General features: G+C 37.3%; 1 protein-coding gene across 1 annotated transcript in view; it reads left to right on the forward strand.

Moving 5' to 3' along the window:
- LOC122050450 (agamous-like MADS-box protein AGL28) overlaps nucleotides 1-24,202 on the forward strand; it is a 43,859-nt gene extending 19,657 nt beyond the window's left edge. The window contains exon 2 of the mRNA XM_042611352.1: nucleotides 23,450-24,202. Within this exon, the coding sequence (XP_042467286.1) occupies nucleotides 23,450-24,202 (753 nt within the window). The remainder of the gene's footprint in view (nucleotides 1-23,449) is intronic.
- The last annotated feature ends 1,311 nt before the right edge of the window (nucleotides 24,203-25,513 follow it).

Raw genomic sequence — 25,513 nt, forward strand, 5'->3', positions numbered from 1 at the left:
CCAACAGAGAAGTAAAGTTTGAAATTGAGTTGTTTCCTGACACCAGCCTAATTTCAAAAGCTCTGTATTGAATTTCTCTAGCAGAGCTAAGAGAGTTACAAGAACAAATTCAGGAGCTACTTGACAAGGGTTCTATCCGCCTTAGTCATTCATCCCGGGGAGCTCCATAGTTGTTCAGTAGGAAGAAAGACAGATCTATGCGGATGTGCATAGATTTTAGAGCACTGAGCAAAGTAGCAATTAATGACTAGTACCCTCTTCCCAGAATAGATAATCTATTTGATTAGCTAAAGAGGGCAATAGTGTTCTCTAAAATAGATCTGCGTTCTAGGAACCATCAGTTGAAAGTGAAAGGAGAATGAAGAGTCCAGAACAGTTTCCAGTATCCGATATGGACACTACGAAGTTATAGTAATGCCATTTGGTGTGACCAATGCACCTATGGTCTCCAGAGACTTTATAACAGACCTTTCAAGGATCACTAATGGATATGATTCGATATGAATGATAGAGGACTGAGAAGTTAAGAGACTAAGGAACAAAGAGTACCATTAGTGAAAGTTATTTAAAACCAGAAGCATGAGGAAATTATTTAGGAGTGTAAGGACAGTATGAGACAGAGATATCTAGAATTATTCTAAGTTCGAGGACGAACTTTTTATAAGGTGTGGGAAATTATAACGACCCAAATTTCCTCATTTTGAGCTCCAAAAGTAATTCAAAAATATTTAGAAATGCTATAGAAAAATTCTAGAGATTTTTAGAAATTTTTAGAGTATTTTTACGTAATTTTTGGAGTTCGTTTGGTATTTTTACCAAGAGGAAGAAGTTTTAAAAAAAAAGGAGAAAGAAAAATGTTGAAGCTGGGTTTTGAACCCAACACCTCGGACTTGAACCAGATCTTAACCGGACGTAGCCAACCAACTCTGCCAACGGTCATTGTTAATCAAATATGGAAATAAATTGGTATTAAGTAGTAGTTAGGAACAGTAAAATAATAGGAAATAAAATGGTTGCAGCTGGGATTTGAACCCACGAGTTGGACTTTAAGCAGAACGCAGCCCACCAAGTGAGTTTTGTTTAGAAAAGGTAAGAAAATTTATTTAACAAGTTAACAGAATATGGAGATTATAAAAAAGGAGAACTTACGTGTTAATTCCCGTGACCTAAAATCCCGTTTCCTTCTTCCTCTTCTGCGTGTGCGACGGCGGGATCGGGCGAAAACGAAGCCGAGAAGAGATTAAGGTTTTCTCTTCGGCGGCCGGCCAAAGGGGACTTCTCCACGAGCTCTTCTTGGATTCGAGCTCCTCTCGTCAAGAAGGAACAGTAGGCACGAGGAAGAGGGCGAGTTTGCGAGATCCTCCGCAAGCCCTAGAAGCATTGGAAGCTTTCTTCTCCGGCTGTAAGTCCAAGAAAAGCCTAAGGTAAGACGCTTACTCACCTGTGGTAAGAGTAGCTCTCGGATTTCTTGTTTTCCATGATTTCGTAGCATGTTGTAAGGATAGTTTGTTTTGTGTTGCTGCCGTAAGTCCCAAGGGAAGAAAGGGGAAGAACGGTAGAGGTTAAGTATGTGGAAAGATTCCTTTCAAGCTTTGAAATTGGCATTTGTAGCTTTTGATTTGGATTTTTCTGTGTGACCGTGATAAGCATGCTTGGTTAATTTTCCCTTGCTGCTGTGAGTTTGATAAAGAAGAGGAGAAGAGATCCATTAAGTTCTTGTACTAGTATACCATGAAACAAAACAAGCTTTACATAGGTTTGAAGAGAAGATCCCAGCAGGTTTTAGCTTGAGTTGGAACTTGTTGTACAGTTTCAGATTTTCTTTTAGCATTTAGTTTAAGTTCTGTTAAATGTATTTCAGTTTTGGTATGAGGTTTATGTCTCTAGTTCTAGTTTGTTTTTCCTTAGAAGTTTCGAAGCTTATCCATGCTTAACTCAACTTACAAAACTAGTAAATACCAGATGCATAAGAGTATGTTTGATTTCTGTTTTAAGAGTTAATTATCATGAGGTTTTAAGTGTTGTACTATGTTATTTTTAGGCACTTCAATTTAGTATGACATGCAGATTTTATTAAGTTATAATGCAGAATTTTATTAAGCATTTTTATTGAGCTTAAGTGTAGATTTCTTTTGTATTCTATACATGATTATGTGTTACATAGTTAGTTTCATTCATAGATGCATATGAAAAATACCCTAACAGTATTTTGGGATAAAGAAAAGTGTAAGAAAGATAAAGAAAAGTATAAGAAAGATAAAGAAAAGAAAAGAAAAGGCCGAGGCCTTAAGTAGATCCCAAAGTCGAGACTTTAGGGATTTTTGGCACACAAGGTGCCTATTAAAATGCCAAGGCATTTAAAGAAGAAGTAATTAAGATTATAAGTATTTTACTTTTAAGAAGAGGCTAGTACCCGACTTCCGAGGTTGTCGTTAAACAAATCCAGGTGTTCAATTCCGAGGTCTTGGCCCTGGTAGACCGAGGTCTGCTCTTTTAAGATTAGGGAACGCGCATAAGATGGTACTATGCTTGGGCCCAAGAAGAAGTTGATTATTATTTTGAAGTATTATAAGTATAAGTTTTTGAACAAGTAAAACGAGTTTTACATAAACATAAAGTATTAAAGATCAAGTTAGAACAAATGAAATAAAGTTTCATATAGTTCTGAAAATCAGTAAGTTTAGTTCTTTATTCTACCATGTTTATCTAGTGGATGAGCAGTTTTCATGTTTACCTATTAGATGAGTAGCATGATTAGCGATTAGAATTACATGAGTAGATTTCTTAGCTTTTCTTTGCTATTAGTTTGACATGAGCAGTTATGTTTATGCTTTATTTCTTTTTAGAGCATATAGTTTTTAGTTCTTTTCGTATACATGCACATTCGTGATTTTGTGAGTTAGATAGCGCTTACTAAGCAAATTTTGCTTATAGACTACACTTCCTCTTACTGCAGATACAGGAAAGGAAAAGATATAGAAAGGAAGGCGACAAGGTGGCGCGGATGGTGTGTGATGCCAGGACTATGGAAGCCTTGGGACTTAGTTTAAGAATTTATTAAGATTGCCATTTATTAAGAATGTATTAGATGAGTCATTTAGCCTTTCGCTGTTAGTTAATTGTATGTCTTATTTTGTTTCCGCTATTCATTACTTGCATGATTTGATTTCATTAAACTGCGTGGTGATGTTATTCCTTTTGTGTGTTTGATATGTGTTCCAGCCGCCTGTGGCTATGTATATTATGTTATGTATGTCAGTTTAAGGTCATCGGTACAGGGGAGATTCTGCCGAAATTTTTCGATAGGGTTTCCATGTGATTTTTAATCATACCGGTTAAGTAGAGTTAGTAGTTAAGTAACGGTCATCCTTAGAGAGTAGTAGTTGTAAGAAGGGTGGTCGTTACAGTATGAAAGACTTACTTCTTACCTAATTTCTAAAGGGTTCAACCAAGGTCAAATTGACCCAACCTTATTTGTTAAGTCAATACAAAAAGATATTTTCATAGCCCAAATCTATGTAGATGATATTATCTTGGGTCAACAAATTTTGAATTTTTAGATGAATTCACAAGTCTAATGGAACAAGAATTTGAAATGAGTCTAGTAGGAAAGCTAACTTATTTTTTAGGTTTACAAATCAAACAAACAAATGAAGGAAACTATATTTATCAACAAAAATACACTAAAGAATTACTTAAATAATTTGGAATGGAAAATACTAAAGAAATAAAAATGTCTATAGCTGTGAACACAATCCTAGATAATGACCCAAATGGAAAACCGATTGACTTAAAATATTATAGAAGTGTCATAGGCAGCCTACTATACTTAACTGCAAGTCGACCAGATATTTTATTTACAGTTAGTATGTGTGCTAGATACCAAACCTGTGCTAAAAAATCTCATTTGACTCAAGTGAAAAGAATCTTTAGACACCTTAAAGGAACAACAAATGTAGGAATTTGGTATCCCAGAACCAACAACTTTGAATTAATAGGATATTCTGACTCAGATTATGTCGGGTGCAAGTTAGACTGCAAAAGCACAAGTGGTGGGTGTCAACTACTAGATCCATCACTTGTCAGTTGGTTCAGTAGAAAGCAACACTGTGTTGCGCTATCCACAACTGAGTCAAAATACATAGTCATAGGAGAATGCGTAGCACAATTATTATGGATTATGCACACTTTAAAAGATTTTAACTTGAACCTTACAAATATAAAAGTGTTAATTGACAATATCAGTTCAATTAATTTAACAAAAAAATCCAGTGCATCATTTAAGAACCAAACATATTGAAATTAGGCATCACTTTATCAGGGATCATGTCACTAAAGGAGACATTGAACTCAAGTACATTAAATCCAAGTCAAATTTAGCTGACATATTCACCAAACCCCTCCCTGAAAGTGAGTTTAGTAGTCTACGTAGAAAATTAGGGATGTGCTTAATAGACTAGGATTTTCAAAATTTTAAAATTGTTTTCAAAACTGGTTATGCTAAATTCTAGAATAAAAATGCTTTCAAAACCTTCCAATTTTTAGAATTTCAAAAATAGTTTTAGCCTTAGATTAGTTCAAATTCCTTAGAAAGCATGTACCCATAGGACTAATACTTGAGCATCTCACTAACACCTAGGCTTATCTTGTTTATGTTTGACAAACTTAGAAAGGGGTGAGATGCATAGGCCAATTGCTTGGACTTAAGATGCTTATTTCAGTGCATCATTATAAGTCTGGGCGTTAAATACTAAACAGATATTAATCAAGTTAAGTTATTCAACTTAGTCAAACATAATTGATTACAATGAACTTAACTCGACTAACCAAGTGAAAGTTGCTATCTTCTGATAGTTGGTAAGTAACTAATTGGTTAGATAGCAGTTTATTTTTAATATCAGGTTCAGGGAGAGAAATCAATTTACTTATTTTTCCTTTATTTAAAATGTTTTTGTATTCAAAAAATGCTTTCTTAAACCTATTTTTGAAAACTAACTCTTATAAAATCAAGTTCTGTTTGTAGGACCGTTGGGTCGGCTAGAAGGGGGGGTTAAATAGCCTGTAAAAAAAAACAACAATGACCCTTCTCGAACTCTTAAACTAACACTTGTAAAATAATCAAAGCAATAAACTAAGATCAGAAAAGAAAATGAGGCACCAGGTTTGACTTGGTTACAACCAAGGAGGTTGTTAATCCAAGAAATAAACGTGCACTAAAATATCTCCTTCAGGCGGAGAAGCCTCTTACAGCAGTGAAAGCATAAAAGACAGAAGCTAAACTAGAACAGAATCACACAAGTGTTTGGAATGTAAATCTCTGAGTTCATTTGAAGCTTCTGGACCAAGGCTATATTTATAGCCTTGGTCGGGGCGCCTGGAAGGGTTCCGGGCGCCCTGGGGGGGATAAAACTTATCCCCCAACGTTCAGATCGAGTCAAAACTCGATCTGGTCAATTTTACTGCTCAGGGCGCCCCGGAGGGCTCCGGGCGTCCCGGAGCCCAAAGTCAACAGTTGTTGACTTTTTCGTCCGAGACTTCTTCTCTGGTTCAGTCCCACCTCGGTCCGGTTCTTCTCCTCCGGATCCGCTCGCTTGGGTGATCTCTGCCATCCGGAAGAGGGCTCACCCGAACCCAACTTCCGGTCTTCTCGAGCGTGCTTCCCTCCGGCTTCTCGTCCCTCGGAATTGCCGCGTGTTTCCTTCTCATCCGCCAGCGTACTCATCCGCAGTCTTCGTCCCTCGGTCGTCGACCTTCTCGCTAGCTGCGTCTGTTGCTCCCCGAGCAATCTTCCGCTCCGGCTTTCGTCCCTCGGAACCACCGCGCGCTTCCTTCTCGTCCGCCGGTGTACTCTTCCGTAGCGCCTCGTCCCTCGGACGCACAGTGTGCCGTCCTTCTCGCTAGCTGCGTCTTCTGCTCGAGTACCTGTGCTCCTAAGCTCCTGCACACTTAGACACAAGGTTAAATATATACAGGACCTAACTTAACTTGTTGATCACACCAAAACAACCTTGGGGTTCCAACAATCTCCCCCTTTTTGGTGTGATCAACCTAAGTTAAGCTAGGGTTAAAATATACATAAAATAAAATTAAGTAAATTAACTTAATTTGCAATTTAAGTGCAAAAAGATAGAAAAGAAAAAAAAATTAAATCTATCTACCTCCCCCTAGACTTATACTTTCCCTTCTCCCCCTTTGATCACAAAAAAATGGGGTTCCAAGAAAAAATAATCTAAGGGTTTAAAAACTTAGAAAATATTTCTAAAAAAATTTCTAGATTTTTAAGAAAATTAGAAAATTTTTCTAAGTAATTTAAGCTGAGATTTCTAGTTTCAGGAAAAAGTTTTTAACTTAGGAAGAAATGATTTTTGAGAATTTTGCTAAGTAAGAAAAATCCAAAAAAAAATCCTAACTTAAATTTTTGAGAATTTTTAAGCACAAAAAAAATTGACTTAGGGAAAAAAATTCTAAGTAAATAAATTTCTAAAATAAAATGTTTTGAATAACCTTTTTAAAACACTAATCAATTTTTGTATTAATGATTTATTAGTAAGTTAATTAAATATTTATTTCAATATTTTGGCTTCCAGGTCATGGCGAGGCACTAGGCCTTCTTGATTATTGGAGCAACAACCACTTCCTTGACAAAGCCTCATAAGGAAATTCTTTGTTTAATTTTCTCACTTAAAGCGCTAATTTTACAATTTAGTTTAGGCATGATTTAGGAGCCCAATATAGGTTCCACCCTACTGGATTAATTAAAAAGCTTTTAGGGACATATTTTCTTGAAATATTCCTAATTTGTCCCGGGTGATATTTAAAGTACCAATTTAAATTATTAAATTTTCTAAAATTGGTTTTAGATGAACATGCATAGTTTTTCAAGTTATCTACTTGAATTTTCAAATCATCATTTTCAAGTTTCAATTTTTCATTTGCTATTTTTAACTTATCTAATTCTTCTAAGGGACAAGACTTAGCTAGAATTACTTTTAAATTTTTATTTTCACTTTCTAATTTGCAGCAATCTTTTGTTAAAAGTTTAACGAACTTAAACATTTTATCGGGAGGAAGAGATCGTACCTGACTTACCTTGTCGATCTCGTTGTCCGTTTCTCCCCCTGAGCTGCTGCTTTCTTCCGACGTGTCTCCCCCTTCATCGATGCTCTCGATGCTCATTTCGGAAGAGCTTGAATCGCAGTCGTCGTCTTGATGACTCGCCATCAGTGCGAGTCCGGAGAATGCTTCGACTTCTGATTCGGACGACGTATCGTCCCACGTCGCCTTCAGGGCCTTTCGTTTTGGATAGGCTTCTTACCCTTTTCCTTGTCTTTGTTCTTCAGCTTGGGGTAGTTGTCCTTGACATGCCCTTCTTCGTCGCAATGGTAGCAGCGGATCGTTCTTTTCTTTCTACCCTGTGGATGGTTAGTTTTTCTAGAATTGTATAACTTCTTAAATCGTCTTACCATCATTACCATTTCCTCGTCATCGAGAGAAGATTCTGATTCAGGTTCGTCTCTCGAAGCTTTGAGGGCGACGTTGTTCTTTGGCTCCCTCATTCCTGCACATCTTGACTCATTCACTTCAAATGTTGAAAAAAATTCTTCTAATGAAATTTTTTGGCCATCTCGTTGCTTCGTTCGGCGGTTAGTCCTCCTGAAGCGACTCGGCTCTGATACCACTTGTAGGACCGTTGGGCCGGCTAGAAGGGGGGGTTGAATAGCCTGTAAAAAAAATAACAATGACCCTTCTCGAACTCTTAAACTAACACTTGTAAAATAATCAAAGCAATAAACTAAGATCAGAAAAGAAAACGAGGCACCAGGTTTGACTTGGTTACAACCAAGGAGGTTGTTAATCCAAGGAATGAACGTGCACTAAAATATCTCCTTCAGGCGGAGAAGCCTCTTACAGCAGTGAAAGCACAAAAGACAGAAGCTAAACTAGAACAGAATCGCACAAGTGTTTGGAATGTAAATCTCTGAGTTCATTTGAAGCTTCTGGACCAAGGCTATATTAATAGCCTTGGTCGGGGCGCCTGGAAGGGTTCCGGGCGCCCTCGGGGGGTTAAAACTTATCCCCCAACGTTCAGATCGAGTCAAAACTTGATCTGGTCAATTTTACTGCTCAGGGCGCCCTGGAGGGTTCCGGGAGCCCTCCGTCCGGGCGCCCCGGAGGGCTCCAAGTCAACAGTTGTTGACTTTTTCGTCCGGGACTTCTTCTCTGGTTCAGTCCCGCCTCGGTCCGGTTCTTCTCCTCCGGATCCGCTCGCTTGGGTGATCTCTGCCATCCCGAATAGGGCTCACCCGAACCCAACTTCCGGTCTTCTCGAGCGTGCTTCCCTCCGGCTTCTCGTCCCTCGGAATTGCCGCGTGTTTCCTTCTCGTCCGCCAGCGTACTCATCCGCAGTCTTCGTCCCTCGGTCGTCGACCTTCTCGCTAGCAGCGTCTCTTGCTCCCCGAGCAATCTTCCGCTCCGGCTTTCGTCCCTCGGAACCATCGCGCGCTTCCTTCTCGTCCGCCGGTGTACTCTTCCGCAGCGCCTCGTCCCTCGGACGCACAGCGTGCCGTCCTTCTCACTAGCTACGTCTTCCGCTTGAGTACCTGTGCTCCTAAGCTCCTGCACACTTAGACACAAGGTTAAATACACACAGGACCTAACTTGTTGATCACACCAAAACAACCTTGGGGTTCCAACACTGTTAAGAACTAGGCTTTACTTTTTATTGAAAATGATTTTGAAAATTAATTTTAACTTAGTTTTGAAAATCAAATTTAAAAATCTAGTTCTGAACATTTGATTTTACTTAAGTTTGACTTGAATATTAAATTTTACAAAAATTAGAACTTAAGTTCACAATCTAAGTTTTTCAAAGTCATTGTCCTTAATTTTGACAATTTAATCTAGCTTAAAAGTTGGCCTCACTTATGATGTTGAAAATGAAACTTTACTTAGTTTTGAAAATCTGAATTTTGCAATGAGTTTTTATTAACTAAGTTTTGAAAAACCTTACTTTTATAAATTATCTGTGTAAAACTTATGTTTTTCAAAACATAGTCATTTTCACAAAAGTTAAAAGTTTAAAGTTGACTTAATTTTTTTAAGTTTGAAAATCTGGATTGTTCAAATTACTATCAACTTGGTTTCGAAAATCTTATGTTTAACAAGTCAGTTTCAAACTTCGCTACTTTGAAAAGGTTTGCTTTAAGTAAAAATCATTAATCATTCAAATTCTCCCAAGTGAATCTGACTTATGCTTGTATCTCTTAATTTTCCTTTGTATTTATGATTACTTGATCCATACTTCTATTTGATGAATGCCAAAGGGGGAGGGTTAGGTGGTTAAGTTAGCTAAACCAAAATTGAAAATACAAACTAACTTAAAAATCCTATAATTGTTTATTTTACTTGTATATTTTTTCACTAACTTAACCAGGTTGTCATTCCATCAAAAAGGAGGAGATTATTGGTGCGGTTAGCACTAACGGTCTAACTCAGATTTTGATGAATGACAAATTAAGTTTAAGTTAGTTTTGGTGTTGTCTAACACTTTGATTGAGTGTGCAGGAGAAGTCCAGACAGGTCGATAGGCTGACCGGATGTCTGGTACGAAGCCCAGCTAGGTCAACGGGTCGACCGCATAACTGGCACGAAGTCCAAACGAGTCAACGGGCCGACCAGACGTTTGGCATGAAGTCGAGCTAGGTCAACGGGCTGACCGATAGCTGGCACAAAGTATAGACGGGTCGAAGGGCTGACCGAACGTCTGGCAGGTGGGTGAAGCTAAGTCACTGGAGTTGAGTGACTGTGAGGACGCATTCCCGGGAAGGGAACTTAGGCGCCAATCCGACGTAGAGCCATTTCGGAACTCTAAGTCGAGATCTTGACTAGATTCCGGTCTCGGTGAGACGAAATCTAATTACTATTCTTTTTCCTGTTCTAACTCTATTTTGTAGGAAACAGACATTTTTATGCAGGGTTAGAACTGACCGGGATCGGTCGACCGAACCCCTGGATCGGTTGACCGAACCCCCAAGCAGTGGCAGGTCAAAGCTCCAGCGGATGGACCGGGTTTGACCAGGGAATCGGTCGATTGGACCTTGGTATCGGTCGACCGAACCAAGGATGATCATCAACTAGAGTGGACCGAGATAATCGGGTCAGAGAAGACTGATCAGTCGACCAAACCTGTTTATCGGTCGACCAAACCTTGGATAGGATTTGACCAGAGCGAAGCGAAGCGAGCGGATCAGATGAGGTGGAGATCATCTGATCAGTCGATCGAACCGGAGATCGATCGACCGATCCGCTTCAGGTCAAAGCTGATTACGAGGATCGAGGATCTGGATCAGTCTCATAGTTGCTATAAAAGGGAGCCTCGGGGTGCAGCCTCTTCAATCAATTCGAACAGAACATCGTGTGCTCCTATACGCTGCTTCAAAGTCTTCAACTGTGCTCTGCTACTCCAAAATCTGACTTCTAATTTTCTTCACCCTTTGTATTGTCGGTATACTTGTTCTTCATTTAATATTTGTACTTTTAAATTTTAACCATTTTACGGATTGATAGTGATTGCCCACCGAAAGCGGTCAGCGACCGCAGGCCTTGGAGTAGGAGTCGACCTAGGCTCCGAACCAAGTAAACTCTTGGTATTCTTGATTCTCTGTGTCTTTTCTTTTTCCGCTACATCTCTTTGAAATTAATTTTTAAATCGCTATTCACCCCCCCCCCCCCCCTCTAGCTTAAATTCGGTCCAACAGAAACTTATACCCAGTAGCTAATTTTGAGTCCATTAGAATGCTACTAAGTTATGCAGATCATAAGGGATTTAAACTTTACCAAATAGATGTAAAGTCTTTCTTTTTAAATAGGCTAATTAAAGAAGAAGTCGACATAGGTTATGTAACACCCCACCCTCCTCACTACTGGACTGTGAGGGCGGAGCGCTACTGGACTACTAACTTTTCTTAATTAGAGTTGTTCACATGTAAAGATCAATACATAAACTCTAAAAGAACTCAAAACATACAATTAACTAGCAGCGGAAGACTAAATGACTCATCTAATACATTCTTAATAAATGGAAATCTTAATAAATTATTATGCTAGGTCCCAAGGCTTCTATAGTCCAGGCATCACACATCCATCCACACCTCCTTGTCGCCTTCCTTTGCTATAACTTTTCCTTTCCTTTATCTGCAGTATGAAGGAAAATGCATCTATAAGCAAAATTGCTTAGTAAGCGCTATCTAACTCACAAAACTCGAATATGCATATGAATATACTGAAATCTAAAAGCTGAATGCTCAAAAGGAAAACTATTCATGCTCATCTACAAGCAACAGAAACATACTGAAAAGCAAATCTATACAATCATGCTAGCATAAAGAACTAACTTGCTGAATTTTAAAACACTTTCTGAATCTTATTTCACTTGTTTAAAAACTTATACTTTAATACTTCAAAATAATAATCAACTTTCTTCTTATGCCCGGCAACTGTACTTGCTATGCGCGCATCCCTAACTAGACCCGAGATAGCTGGTCCTGAATCTAGTAGGGTTTACTATTGTAACGACCCGACCCATTTGGCGGCCCATTTGGCGACCCTCGGGTCGTCGACCGTCGACCGTCGGTCGTGCCGTTACTACTAGGTTATCTAAACTTAGGGACGACTATGGGAGCCCAGCCCAAGGACAATTGAGAGTCCAGCACAGTGCCACTGATAAAAGTAAAATACTTGTTATCTTTTAATACTTCTAATATATAATACCTCGGCATTTTAACGAGCACCTTGTGTGCTAAAATCCCTAAAGTCTTGACTTTGGGATCTACTTAAGGCCTTGGCCTTTTTCTTTCTTTTCTTTATCTTTCTTATACTTGTTAATACCTCTAATAAAAGAATGCTTCTTTACAAACTAAAATGTTTAAACAAATTCTAACTTTGAAATGCATAAACAAAAATATGCATACTATGCTAATCAAAATTCTGCATACTATACTAATCAAGATTCTGCATTCTATGCTACACTATTTTCGCATACTATGCAAACATAAATTCTGCACTATAATACTTAACCAAATTGCACTATAATCCTTTTCTTTAAAACTGTACTATAAGTTCCACCAAAAATCTGCACTACAAGTTCCACCAAAAATCTGCACTATCAGCTTAATTAAAATCTGCACTATAGGCTTAATTAAAATCTGCACTATAAAGATCTGCACTATAAGCTTAATTAAAAATCTGCACTATAAGCTTAATTAAAATCTACACTATAGGCTTAATTAGAATCTATACTATAAGCTTAATTAAAATCTGCACTATAAGCTTACATAAAAATCTGCATTATAAGCTTAATTAAAATCTGCACTATAATCCTACATAAAAATCTGCACTATAAGCTTAATTAAAATCTGCACTATATGCTTAATTAAAAATCTGCACTACAAGCTTAATTAAAATCTGCACTATAAGCCTACATAAAAATCTGCACTATAAACTTAATTAAAATCTGCACTATAGGCTTAATTAAAAATCTGTACTATAAGCGCTTCTCATGCTTCAAATTCAAGAAGAACAAAGGTCCGAAACTACTCCTACTGCAGGTGAGAAGCACTTACCTTTGTGTTCTTGGGCTTACAACCGGAAAGAAAACTTCTAGGGTTTGCGGGAATTGCAAGCTTTGACCCCTCCTTCGTGCTCACGATTTCCCCTTGACGAGAGGATCACAACCATGTGAAGATCTCCCGGAAATCTCCCTTGGTCAGCCGCCGGAGAGGAACCCTACATCCCCCCCCCTTTTTTCCTTCGCCCAAACAGGAGACGCTCTGCCTGTAACGCCCGCCCTTCTTACCCGACCAAAGGCGGCGCTACGTTCTTACACTACTTACGTACATACTATAGCAGCGGAAGAAAAAAAAAACTTTTAAACTATTCATTTTATTTAAATAAGCATGATATCACAGATTAAATTGCATATATTGAAATCATATTAATCTGTCCGGATCGTTCTTTGCCGAGCCACCACCACACACATCATTATCCGCTCCTCCTGTTGCTCCTCTAGTTCATCCAGTTCTTTTATCTGCGGTACAAGGAAAGTAAGCTGTGAGCACTCATGGCTCAGTAAGTTCCTTTCCTACTCACTAAAACCGAAAATCATCGTATATTAATATCATGCGTAATATCATAAGCATATAACATACAAAGGTATCATATTCATATCATCATGGCATCATATCAAATCATTAGCTAATTCAAGCACATATGCAGGCAATGCATCATGAATTTGAAAACTTATACTTGTAAGTACTTGAAATTAATATCATCATCATTGGGGATCCCGGTTTGTACCACATACATCATACGTAGGTCCAAGGTAGCAAGTCTTGAACCCTACCATACATACATACTAGGCCCGAGTCTTACTCCATCGACCTAGGGCATCAGAAGCCCATTACTGACGAGGCCCGAGTCTTATTCCATCGACCCCGGGGCGTTTACGGAGCCCACCCTTGGTACAAACCATACAAAGTAATTTATCATGCATAACTAGCATATCATATCCTTAACAATCTTTCATGCATTTCATTTTTCATTCTTCTCATTATGTATAGCATTTCATATGCTATTACATATCATGGCATTCACATAATTTCATTCTTCTCATTATGTATAGCATTTCATATGCTATCACATATCATGGCATTTACATATATTTCATTCTTCTCATTATGTATAGCATTTCATATGCTATCACATATCATGGCATTACATAAATTTCACATAAAAATATATAAAAAGCCTTGTACCACAGGTGAGGGGAAGCTTACCTTCTTCGCTTAAGTTTCCTAGAATTGAGAACTTGCTTGGACCTTTCTTCTTGCTTGCTAGGTTCGTCACCAATGGAGGAGAGGAGTGGCTAGGTCTTTTGGTGGAGAGGGGAGGAAGAAGAGGCTTCTTCCTCTTTGTGTTGCTCGGCAACAACAAGAAAGAAAGAAGAGGGAGGGAGTGAGGAGGAAGAGGAGCTTCCTTCCTCTTGTGTTGCTCGGCAACAAGAAGAAAAGGAGAGGGAGAGGGGGGTCTCGGCACAAGAGGGAGGAGGAGAGGGAGAGGAGTGGAGGATGAATTTGAAGTCACCCCTCCATGCCTATTTATACTAAAATGAGGGGAGGAAATTTGACTTGATTCATCCTCCCCATTTATTCCTCTTCTTTTATGATAGGAATATTCTAGAGATATGCCTTGTGAGTTCTCTCTTAATCTCTCTCTTTTCTCTCCTTTAATAAAATTTTCTATTTCTCCTCTTACAATATCCTCTCTTATCCCAATTGGTTAACACATGCATGCATCCACAAGAGAACCAAGGTTCAAAACTTGGTTATGCATATTTTTATTTCTTTTTACTTCCTTTTTCTTTTAAGTAAAAAGAATCCTTTCTTATTCTTAACTACTTAATCCTTTCTCTCCTTATCAATAATTCTCCTATCCCCTTTGGTATCCTATACATGTTCCTTACAAGAGGTCCAAGGTTCAATCTCTCTTCTAACATTTTATTTTCTTTTGTACATAATAATTCGTATATTTCCATATTATGCATTATGCATAAATATTTCATACATGTACATATTATCTCATATTTCTTCCTTTTGTCTACATTAATTCCATTCATTATAAATCATGCATAGATGATTTATATTCCCAACTTTATTTTCTTTCATAAAGTTTTTAATCATCTAAATCCTTCCCATCGTAACATTCAACGTAGACTATCTACACATTCTTTTCATTACATTCGTACTCTCATTGCCCTTACTTTATCTAGGCTTTCTAGGGGTGTTACAAACTCCCCTACTTATTGAAAGTTCGTCCCCGAACTTAGAATAACAATTTCTGCTCCGATTCCTTAGATACTGGTGGAGCTTCCAATCTCCCTTGACTTATTGAAGGTCCCTCAATAGAAGTCTGCAGTTGGTGTAACCTTGCGTTATAGCCTAAGGTTCTTGTATCTAGGCTACCATTCATGCATCCTATCATGCACCATCCTCTAGGGTATAGCTTAAGGTATCCTTCCTAGGCTACCATTCATGCATCCTAGAGTATCATACTATTTTTAACACATACTTGTCATCATGCACCCTTATCTAGGGTATAGCTTAAGGTATCCTTCCTAGGCTACCATTCATGTATCTTAGAGTATCATACTATTTTGCATACAAATAAATTATGCAACTGTACTTACTTGGAGCGACAGGAAGGAGCTTGATGTGTGTGTAGTGAGCTGGCAAAACTTGGCTCTGATACCATCTGTAACGCCCGCCCTTCTTACCCGACCAAAGGCGGCGCTACGTTCTTACACTACTTACGTACATACTATAGCAGCGGAAGAAAAAAAAAAACTTTTAAACTATTCATTTTATTTAAATAAGCATGATATCACAGATTAAATTGCATATATTGAAATCATATTAATCTGTCCGGATCGTTCTTTGCCGAGCCACCACCACACACATCATTATCCGCTCCTCCTGTTGCTCCTCTAGTTCATCCAGTTCTTTTATCTGCGGTACAAGGAAAGTAAGCTGTGAGCACTCATGGCTCAGTAAGTTCCTTTCCTACTCACTAAAACCGAAAATCATCGTATATTAATATCATGCGTAATATCATAAGCATATAACATACAAAGGTATCATATTCATATCATCATGGCATCATATCAAATCATTAGCTAATTCAAGCACATATGCAGGCAATGCATCATGAATTTGAAAACTTATACTTGTAAGTACTTGAAATTAATATCATCATCATTGGGGATCCCGGTTTGTACCACATACATCATACGTAGGTCCAAGGTAGCAAGTCTTGAACCCTACCATACATACATACTAGGCCCGAGTCTTACTCCATCGACCTAGGGCATCAGAAGCCCATTACTGACGAGGCCCGAGTCTTATTCCATCGACCCCGGGGCGTTTACGGAGCCCACCCTTGGTACAAACCATACAAAGTAATTTATCATGCATAACTAGCATATCATATCCTTAACAATCTTTCATGCATTTCATTTTTCATTCTTCTCATTATGTATAGCATTTCATATGCTATTACATATCATGGCATTCACATAATTTCATTCTTCTCATTATGTATAGCATTTCATATGCTATCACATATCATGGCATTTACATATATTTCATTCTTCTCATTATGTATAGCATTTCATATGCTATCACATATCATGGCATTACATAAATTTCACATAAAAATATATAAAAAGCCTTGTACCACAGGTGAGGGGAAGCTTACCTTCTTCGCTTAAGTTTCCTAGAATTGAGAACTTGCTTGGACCTTTCTTCTTGCTTGCTAGGTTCGTCACCAATGGAGGAGAGGAGTGGCTAGGTCTTTTGGTGGAGAGGGGAGGAAGAAGAGGCTTCTTCCTCTTTGTGTTGCTCGGCAACAACAAGAAAGAAAGAAGAGGGAGGGAGTGAGGAGGAAGAGGAGCTTCCTTCCTCTTGTGTTGCTCGGCAACAAGAAGAAAAGGAGAGGGAGAGGGGGGTCTCGGCACAAGAGGGAGGAGGAGAGGGAGAGGAGTGGAGGATGAATTTGAAGTCACCCTCCATGCCTATTTATACTAAAATGAGGGGAGGAAATTTGACTTGATTCATCCTCCCCATTTATTCCTCTTCTTTTATGATAGGAATATTCTAGAGATATGCCTTGTGAGTTCTCTCTTAATCTCTCTCTTTTCTCTCCTTTAATAAAATTTTCTATTTCTCCTCTTACAATATCCTCTCTTATCCCAATTGGTTAACACATGCATGCATCCACAAGAGAACCAAGGTTCAAAACTTGGTTATGCATATTTTTATTTCGTTTTACTTCCTTTTTCTTTTAAGTAAAAAGAATCCTTTCTTATTCTTAACTACTTAATCCTTTCTCTCCTTATCAATAATTCTCCTATCCCCTTTGGTATCCTATACATGTTCCTTACAAGAGGTCCAAGGTTCAATCTCTCTTCTAACATTTTATTTTCTTTTGTACATAATAATTCGTATATTTCCATATTATGCATTATGCATAAATATTTCATACATGTACATATTATCTCATATTTCTTCCTTTTGTCTACATTAATTCCATTCATTATAAATCATGCATAGATGATTTATATTCCCAACTTTATTTTCTTTCATAAAGTTTTTAATCATCTAAATCCTTCCCATCGTAACATTCAACGTAGACTATCTACACATTCTTTTCATTACATTCGTACTCTCATTGCCCTTACTTTATCTAGGCTTTCTAGGGGTGTTACACTGCCGTCGGGAGAGAAAAGGAGAGGAGAGGTTTAGGTTTTGAAAAATAATCCCTAAGTTCTCCCTTTTTATAACTTAATATTCTGTTAACTATCTTAAATAAATTTTGCTATCTTTTCTAAACAGAACTGCCTGCTTGACCACTTTGTCAGCCGGATTTGCTTAAGGCTTGGTTCGGCCGAAGGTTGTAGGTTCGAATCTCAGCTAATTTTCTTTATTTTTTGCAACTTGTTTCTTTTGGTAAAAATACCAAACGAACTCCAAAAATTACATAAAAATACTCTAAAAATTTCTAAAAATCTCTAGAATTTTTATAAAGCATTTCTAAATATTTTTAAGTACTATTAGGACTCAAAATGAGGAAATTTGGATTGTTACAATTCCCCATACCTTATAAAAAGTTCATCCTCGAACTTAGAACAATTCTGGATATTTCTGCCTCATGATGTTCCTCACACAAGAACTTTTATCTAGCTTAAGCACATATAAACAAATACTTCTAAAGATTTCTCTTTACTTCAAAAAAAGAAAAGCATACTAAAAAGAATTTAAGTACTTTCTTACTTGAAGACGGCAAAGCTGGTGTTGATGTGTGATGCTGGAGAATAGGAACTGCTCTGATACCAACTTGTAACACCCAACCCTCCTTACTACTGGTCTGTGAGGGCGGAGCGCTACTGGACTACTAACTTTTCTTAATTAGAGTTGTTCACATGTAAAGATCAATACATAAACTCTAAAAAAACTCAAAACATACAATTAACTAGCAGCGGAAGACTAAATGACTCATCTAATACATTCTTAATAAATGGCAATCTTAATAAATTCTTATGCTATGTCCCAAGGCTTCTATAGTCTAGGCATCACACATCCATCCGCACCTCCTCGTCGCCTTCCTTTGCGATAACTTTTCCTTTCCTTTATCTACAGTAAGAGGAAAATGCATCTATAAGCAAAATTACTTAGTAAGCGCTATCTAACTCACAAAACTCAAATATGCATGTGAATATACTGAAATCTAAAAGCTGAATGCTCAAAAGGAAAACTACTCATGCTCATCTACAAGCAACAGAAACATACTGAAAAGCAAATCTATACAATCATGCTAGCATAAAGAACTAACTTGCTGAATTTTAAAACATTTTCTGAATCTTATTTCACTTGTTTAAAAACTTATACATTAATACTTCAAAATAATAATCAACTTTCTTCTTGGGCCCGTCAACTGTACTTGCTATGCGTGCATCCCTAACTAGACCCGAGATAGCTGGTCTCGAATCTAGTAGGGTTTACTATTGTAACGACCCGACCCATTTCGCGGCCCATTTCGTGATAGCTGGTCCCGAATCTAGTAGGGCTTACTAGGTTATCTAAACCTAGGGACGACTATGGGAGCCCAGCCCAAGGACAACTGAGAGTCCAGCACAGTGTCACTGATAAAAGTAAAATACTTGTTATCTTTTAATACTTCTAATATATAATGTCTCGGCATTTTAACGAGCACCTTGTGTGCCAAAATCTCTAAAGTCTTGACTTTGGGATCTACTTAAGGCCTTGGCCTTTTTCTTTCTTTTCTTTATCTTTCTTGTACTTGTTAATACCTCTAATAAAGAATACTTCTTTAAAAACTGAAATGTTTAAACAAATTCTAACTTTGAAATGCATAAACAAAAATCTGCATACTATGCTAATCAAAATTCTGCATACTATAATAATCAATATTCTGCATTCTATGCTACACTATTTCCGCATACTATGCAAACATAAATTTTGCACTATAATACTTAACCAAATTGCACTATAATCCTTTTCTTTAAAAACTGCACTATAAGTTCCACCAAAAATCTGCACTACAAGTTTCACCAAAAATCTGCACTATAAGCTTAATTAAAATCTGCACTATAGGCTTAATTAAAATCTGCACTATAAAGATCTGCACTATAAGCTTAATTAAAAATCTGCACTATAAGGTTAATTAAAATCTACACTATAGGCTTAATTAGAATCTATACTATAAGCTTAATTAAAATTTGCACTATAAGCTTACATAAAAATCTGCATTATAAGTTTAATTAAAATCTGCACTATAATCCTACATAAAAATCTGCACTATAAGCTTAATTAAAATCTGCACTATATGCTTAATTAAAAATCTGCACTACAAGCTTAATTAAAATCTGCACTATAAGCCTACATAAAAATCTGCACTATAAACTTAATTAAAATCTGCACTATAGGCTTAATTAAAAATCTGTACTATAAGCGCTTCTCATGCTTCAAATTCAAGAAGAACAAAGGTCCGAAACTACTCCTACTGCAGGTGAGAAGCACTTACCTTTGCGTTCTTGGGGTTACAACCGGAAAGAAAACTTCTAGGGTTTGCAGGAATTGCAAGCTTTGACCCCTCCTTCGTGCTCACGATTTCCCCTTGACGAGAGGATCACAACCATGTGAAGATCTCCCGGAAATCTCCCTTGGTCGGCCGCCGGAGAGGAACCCTAGATCCCCCCCTTTTTTCCTTCGCCCAAACAGGAGACGCTGTGCCGTCGGGAGAGAAAAGGAGAGGAGAGGTTTAGGTTTTGGAAAATAATCCCTAAGTTCTCCCTTTTTATAACTTAATATTAAGTTAACTATCTTAAATAAATTTTGCTACCTTTTCTAAACAGAACTACCTGCTTGACCACTTTGTCAGCCGGATTTGCTTAAGGCTTGGTTCGGCCGGAGGTTGCAGGTTCGAATCTCGGCTAATTTTCTTTATTTGTTGCAACATGTTTCTTTTGGTAAAAATATCAAACGAACTCCAAAAATTACATAAAAATACTCTAAAAAATTCTAAAAATCTCTAGAATTTTTCTAAAGCATTTCTAAATATTTTTAAGTACTATTAGGACTCGAAATGAGGAAATTTGGGTTGTTACAGGTCAACCATCGGGGTTTGAAAGTTTAGACCATCTTGATCATAGATTAAAGAAGAATGACAAATAGATTAAAGTTAGGTGTGGTGTGATCTAGCCTTTCTACTAAGTGTGTAGGACTTGATGGGTCTAACACCAGATTAAAATTCAGCTAGGTCTGGAGGACCTGATAGATGGTGTAGAAGTTCAGATAGGTCAAGAAGTGACCCGATATCTAACGAAACATCCAGCTAGGTCCATGAGACCTGACAGCTAGCTGAAGTCCAATTGGGTTTGTGGACCTGACAATTGTGGGAAGACCTGGTGGGCTAAAAAAATGTTAAGCAATTTTAAATAGTAAGTAAGGTAACTCATTGGAGGAGAGTGTTCCGTGAGGACGAGCTCCAATTTAGGACTTTAGATACAGATCCAGTTTAGACCCATTTTGGAAATCTAGATTGAGACCATGATTAGATCCTAGACTCAGGAAGTCATGTTTTAATTAACAATGCTATTTTATTATTTTGTCAACTCTATTTTACAAGGTATAGTTTGTTATTAGACTAACACATCTTGAAGGGGCAAAAATTGACTCAAGTCTTGGATGAATAGTGATCCAAGGTGCCTCCGTGCCTCTTGTTCGAGCGGAGGTGCCTTAGATGCCTTGGTCGAAGTCCCCATGTGGAAGGGCGCAGAGGCACCTCCCATGCAGATGGAGGAGTCTCAAAGCTTGGCACTGGAGGCACCTCGGAGAGCTTTAAAGGCACTCTCCATAGGATAAAATCCACATTTTATGGGTTTTATCATTTCTAAAGATAAGGGGATAAAATTTGCTACTCGAGGATCCTTGGAAGAAGCTGGAGACGCCCTCAACAGTCTATATAAGGCTTGTTCGAGCAGCCTTCAACACACATCTTCTCTATGAGCTACAAAGACCTTTCTGCTATTGCGAATACGACTGATTGTTGCTATATTACTCTGCTAATAGACCAACACCAACTCCTCAACACTTCTGGATCGTCTCTCTATGAGTTGGAAACAAAGTTAATTACTGCATTTTTCTTTATTATTTGCAAAAAGGGACTATAGGTTGTTACACTTCTCTTCCTTCGATATCTTGTATTTGATTCCCTCTTTTGGCGATTTTGAAAAAGATTTATAGTGGATTTCCCATTGATACAGTCTGAGGGATCGTCGATCTTGGAGTAGGAGTCACTGAAGGCTCCGAACTAAATAACTCATTGAGTTCTTATTCTTGTTCTTTTCGTCTCTTTTTCTATTTTATTCTGCTGTGCACTTTGACTTTAAAACTTTAAAAGAGAGATTTTTAGATCACGTGATTCACCCCCTCTCCACTCATGTGTGTACCGATCCTATAGCCAGTGCAGGTACTCCGACACTCAAGTTAGTGATCGATAGAAGGCAATGAATAGTAGAATAAACAATAGTTATGGACATGCAAAGTTGCATAACTTCGTGTAATGTAAGCGTACCTATGTCTATAGATGGATACCATATTTTATAGTGTTACTGTTTGTTTGTGCATGAATCTCAAAGTGTTTCTAAAAAAGGATAGAGCATAAAGATGCTCTAACACTTTTTCCAAAATGGACCTGCAATCTTTGCGTTAAGTAGAGTGGAAGCTTCTAGTTTACAGTTTGTATATGAAATATTATATGTCATTCATAGCGCAAAATACCAAAAAGGAATATGAGGTTGTTGTGTTGAAGGACCCATAATATGCTTACCTGACAAGCTAACTGAATCCCTCTTGTAACCCGATTGGCAATCGCTTGCGACGGTAAACCGATCGGATTTATAGAGTGTGGTTGGGAACTTGTCCCTCACTTAGCCTATCTATTTAGCCAAAGAGTTCGAACGGACCGAGTGTCCAGTCTGTCCAATCGAATCGTAGTTCTTATCGGCTGGATTACTCACCCGAGCTAGTTAATCGAGCTATCTTTGAGTGGTGAAGAAGACTTGGCTATGGAGGGTGTTGCCTTGTCTATAGTTATTCATCAACACTGAGGGACTCGGCGTCCTACCGGCCCAATGGTCTGAGTGGATAACCTCTCAACTGTGATGATCAATTGCACTGGCTTCGAGGGTTGACCCCTCATTGACTTTGATCCCCATATCAACCGGTCTCCTAGACTTTGACCCGACTCAGGGGGCCCCACCTTATTCGTTGTATTAGTTAACATTATTCGCTCTTCGAAATGACAGATTCTAAAAATACCATCAACCATTAGGATAAATTAAAAAGTACTCATAGAGTTCATCAAGGCAGCCAGATTTCTTAGACTTGTTTCTCATGCGAAGAAAAATCTCCTACAATGCGATGTAGCTGAGGCTCAAATTTTAGATCCCTTGACAATTACACTTTTTAGATGGTGCCAGGTATCCATTTTTTCGAATTAACTAAATTTGGCGTGATCAATCCGGCCTCACAAAAGTTTTTCACCGACCACTAAAGTAAATTGGGAAACACTAATGGAGCCTCATCCAAACGGTAAGCATTCTTAGGTCTGCTTCTCACTAGAGGGAAAATCTCCTGAAATATGCTACAGCTAAGATTCGAATATTAAATTCTTTGGTCTAACTATTGCTCTGTTAGTTTAGGATGATGATTGACATTGAGTTTGATTATTAGTGTGTGCTAGAACATAATGATTTAAATTATAGTTATCAATATAATAAATTTTTTTAATAAAAAATAAAATATATTAAAGTTTTTATAAACATTTAATCAATTTTTTTAAAAAAATAAAATTTTTAAAATTTTTATTATTTATTATTTAATTAAAAAACAATTTAGTTGATTTGTAAAATTCATAATAAAAATCAAACCGATTTAATTATAATAATTAATATATTTTTTTAAAAAAATACACTTTCGAATAAATAAATTGGACTAAAATTTTAAATAAAAATAGATTGAATCAAATCTCGTACATACATGTAAACAAAATATATGAATTTGATTTTTGTTATAAATAGAAAAAGAAATATGGAAAATCTAGTGTCAATCAAAAATAATTACTTTATTGGCAATTTTCATCCTTAATTGATTTCTACCGCAATCAATCAATATGTACGTATATATGATTGGTAAGGAGATTTTCATCCTTAATTGATTTCTCAACATTAGTATATATATATGTGTATTTTTTTTCATCATTAATACTAATATTTGATATAGTTCCGAATTTAATTGTGTTGGTGCTTCGTTCTTAGATGATGATGCCAATAAGGAAGAGGAAGACGAGCATGGGCCGACAAAAGATCGAGATTAAGCGGATCGAGAGCGAGGAGGCACGTCAAGTGTGCTTCTCCAAGCGCCGCGCCGGACTCTTCAAGAAGGCCAACGAGCTCTCCGTCCTCTGCGGGGCTCACCTTGCCGTCATCGTCTTCTCCCCCGCCGGCAAACCCTTCTCCTTTGGCCACCCCTCGGTCGACTCTGTTCTTGACCGCTTCCTACCCTCGTCGGCCCACCCTACTCCTCCTCCTCCTCGTCCTCCTCCTCTCTCGTTCCACGACCCCCGTGTGATGACCGTCGCTGCCGCCTCGCTGGTCCCCGAGCTCGACCGGCAGTACGTGGAGCTGGCTGAGCGATTGGAGGGAGAGCGGCGGAGGAAAGAGGTGCTGGAGGCCGCGCTTCTAGCGCAAAGGGGTGACTTTGCCAGGCTCATGCAGTCCAGCTTGGAGGAGCTGGGCATGGCGGAGTTGGAGAGACTGCAGGCCGCGCTAGATAGGCTGCGTTGGGACGCAGGGAGGAGGGTGGACCAGCTGCTGACCGAGGCGCAGATCAGGAAACTAATGTTGGCCGGCGATGTTGGCAGTGTCGGCGGTGGAGCATATCTTGGTGGAGGATTCATTGCTGCGGCGGCGCCGCCGCCGCAGGGTGGCAATAATATTGATATGCAGGCGATTCCTGCGCCGGGTCAGGCTCCGGCTGGATTTGGTTATGGCTACGGATCTTCTAGTTAAGAATAGTTGTGTGGTTTAATTATTTAAGACCAAACAGTCAGTTAATGCTAATTTCAATAAAAGCCAATCAAGTTATATCTCGTTTATTGAGTAATAAATTTTAATCAAAGATTGATGCTCACGTCTCACGTATTTGATTTTGACTAAGTTAGCTCATGTTATTAATTTTTTTTTATTTTGTTTAATAATTTTAATGATTTATACTTGAAAAGGTAATATTTTTTCTTCAAAAATGTCAGCTAACTACTTCTAAATATTTAAAAATACTATCAATTTTTTTTTAAATTATCATTTAAATTAATCAATTAATCAAGAAGAAAGATATTTTCATAATAAAATTATTTTGAACAAATTTTGATATTAATGGAACTTAAGCAGTATTTTTTTAAAAAAAAAATAAATCATTATAAAAAATCACAGTTTTGAGATAAATCAATTTCTAAAAAATTTTCATTCCAAAAAATTTTGGGAAGAATTTTACGACTAAAAATTTTTCGTTCCAAAATTCGTCTTACCAACTTGGTAATGAATTTGGAGACGAAATTAGCGATGAATAATATTTTTGTCGACAAATTTACAATAAAAATTATATTCATCCTAAAATTGGACCCAAATTTGGTGACAAAATTGGCAACGAATTATATTTTTGTCACCAAATTAGTTGTCATTTCTGCAACAAAAATAATATTCGTTGCAAATTATAATACCCGACATAAAATAACTTTTGGAAGGAATATTTTTTTTTTTTGTTGTAAATTTATAATAAATTTGACAATGAAAATAATAATATAAAAAAAAATTATGATATGTGATAAATTAACTTCTATCCCAAATTTATAACAAATTAACGACAAAAATAATAATATAAAAAATAAATGTGATCTATGATTTAAATGCTCACGTCTCACGTATTTGATTTTGATGAATTTAGCTCATTGTATTATTTTTTTTAATTTTGTTTAATAATTTTAATGATTTATAAATCAACTTACAGTGTATTTTTTTCAAAAAAAAAAATCTTAAAAAGGTAATATTGTTTACTTCTAAAATGTCAGTTAACTACTGTCTAAATATTTAAAAATACTATCAATTTTTTTTCTGAATTATCATTTAAATTAATCAATTATTCATGAAGAAATCTATTTTGATAATAAAATAATTTTATTATTGAGAAAGATCCAGATGAGGATCCTGAAAATTTAAAAAAGATTCTGAAGAAATTTGAATGATAAATCAAATTAAAAATCTTGAAATTATTCTATCTGAGATTGTCTCAAATAAGTCCAGATTGAAGGGGATTATGTTGTCCAC

This window comes from Zingiber officinale, chromosome 3A, assembly GCF_018446385.1.
Source record: "Zingiber officinale cultivar Zhangliang chromosome 3A, Zo_v1.1, whole genome shotgun sequence".
In the NCBI taxonomy this organism is placed as follows: Eukaryota; Viridiplantae; Streptophyta; class Magnoliopsida; order Zingiberales; family Zingiberaceae; genus Zingiber; species Zingiber officinale.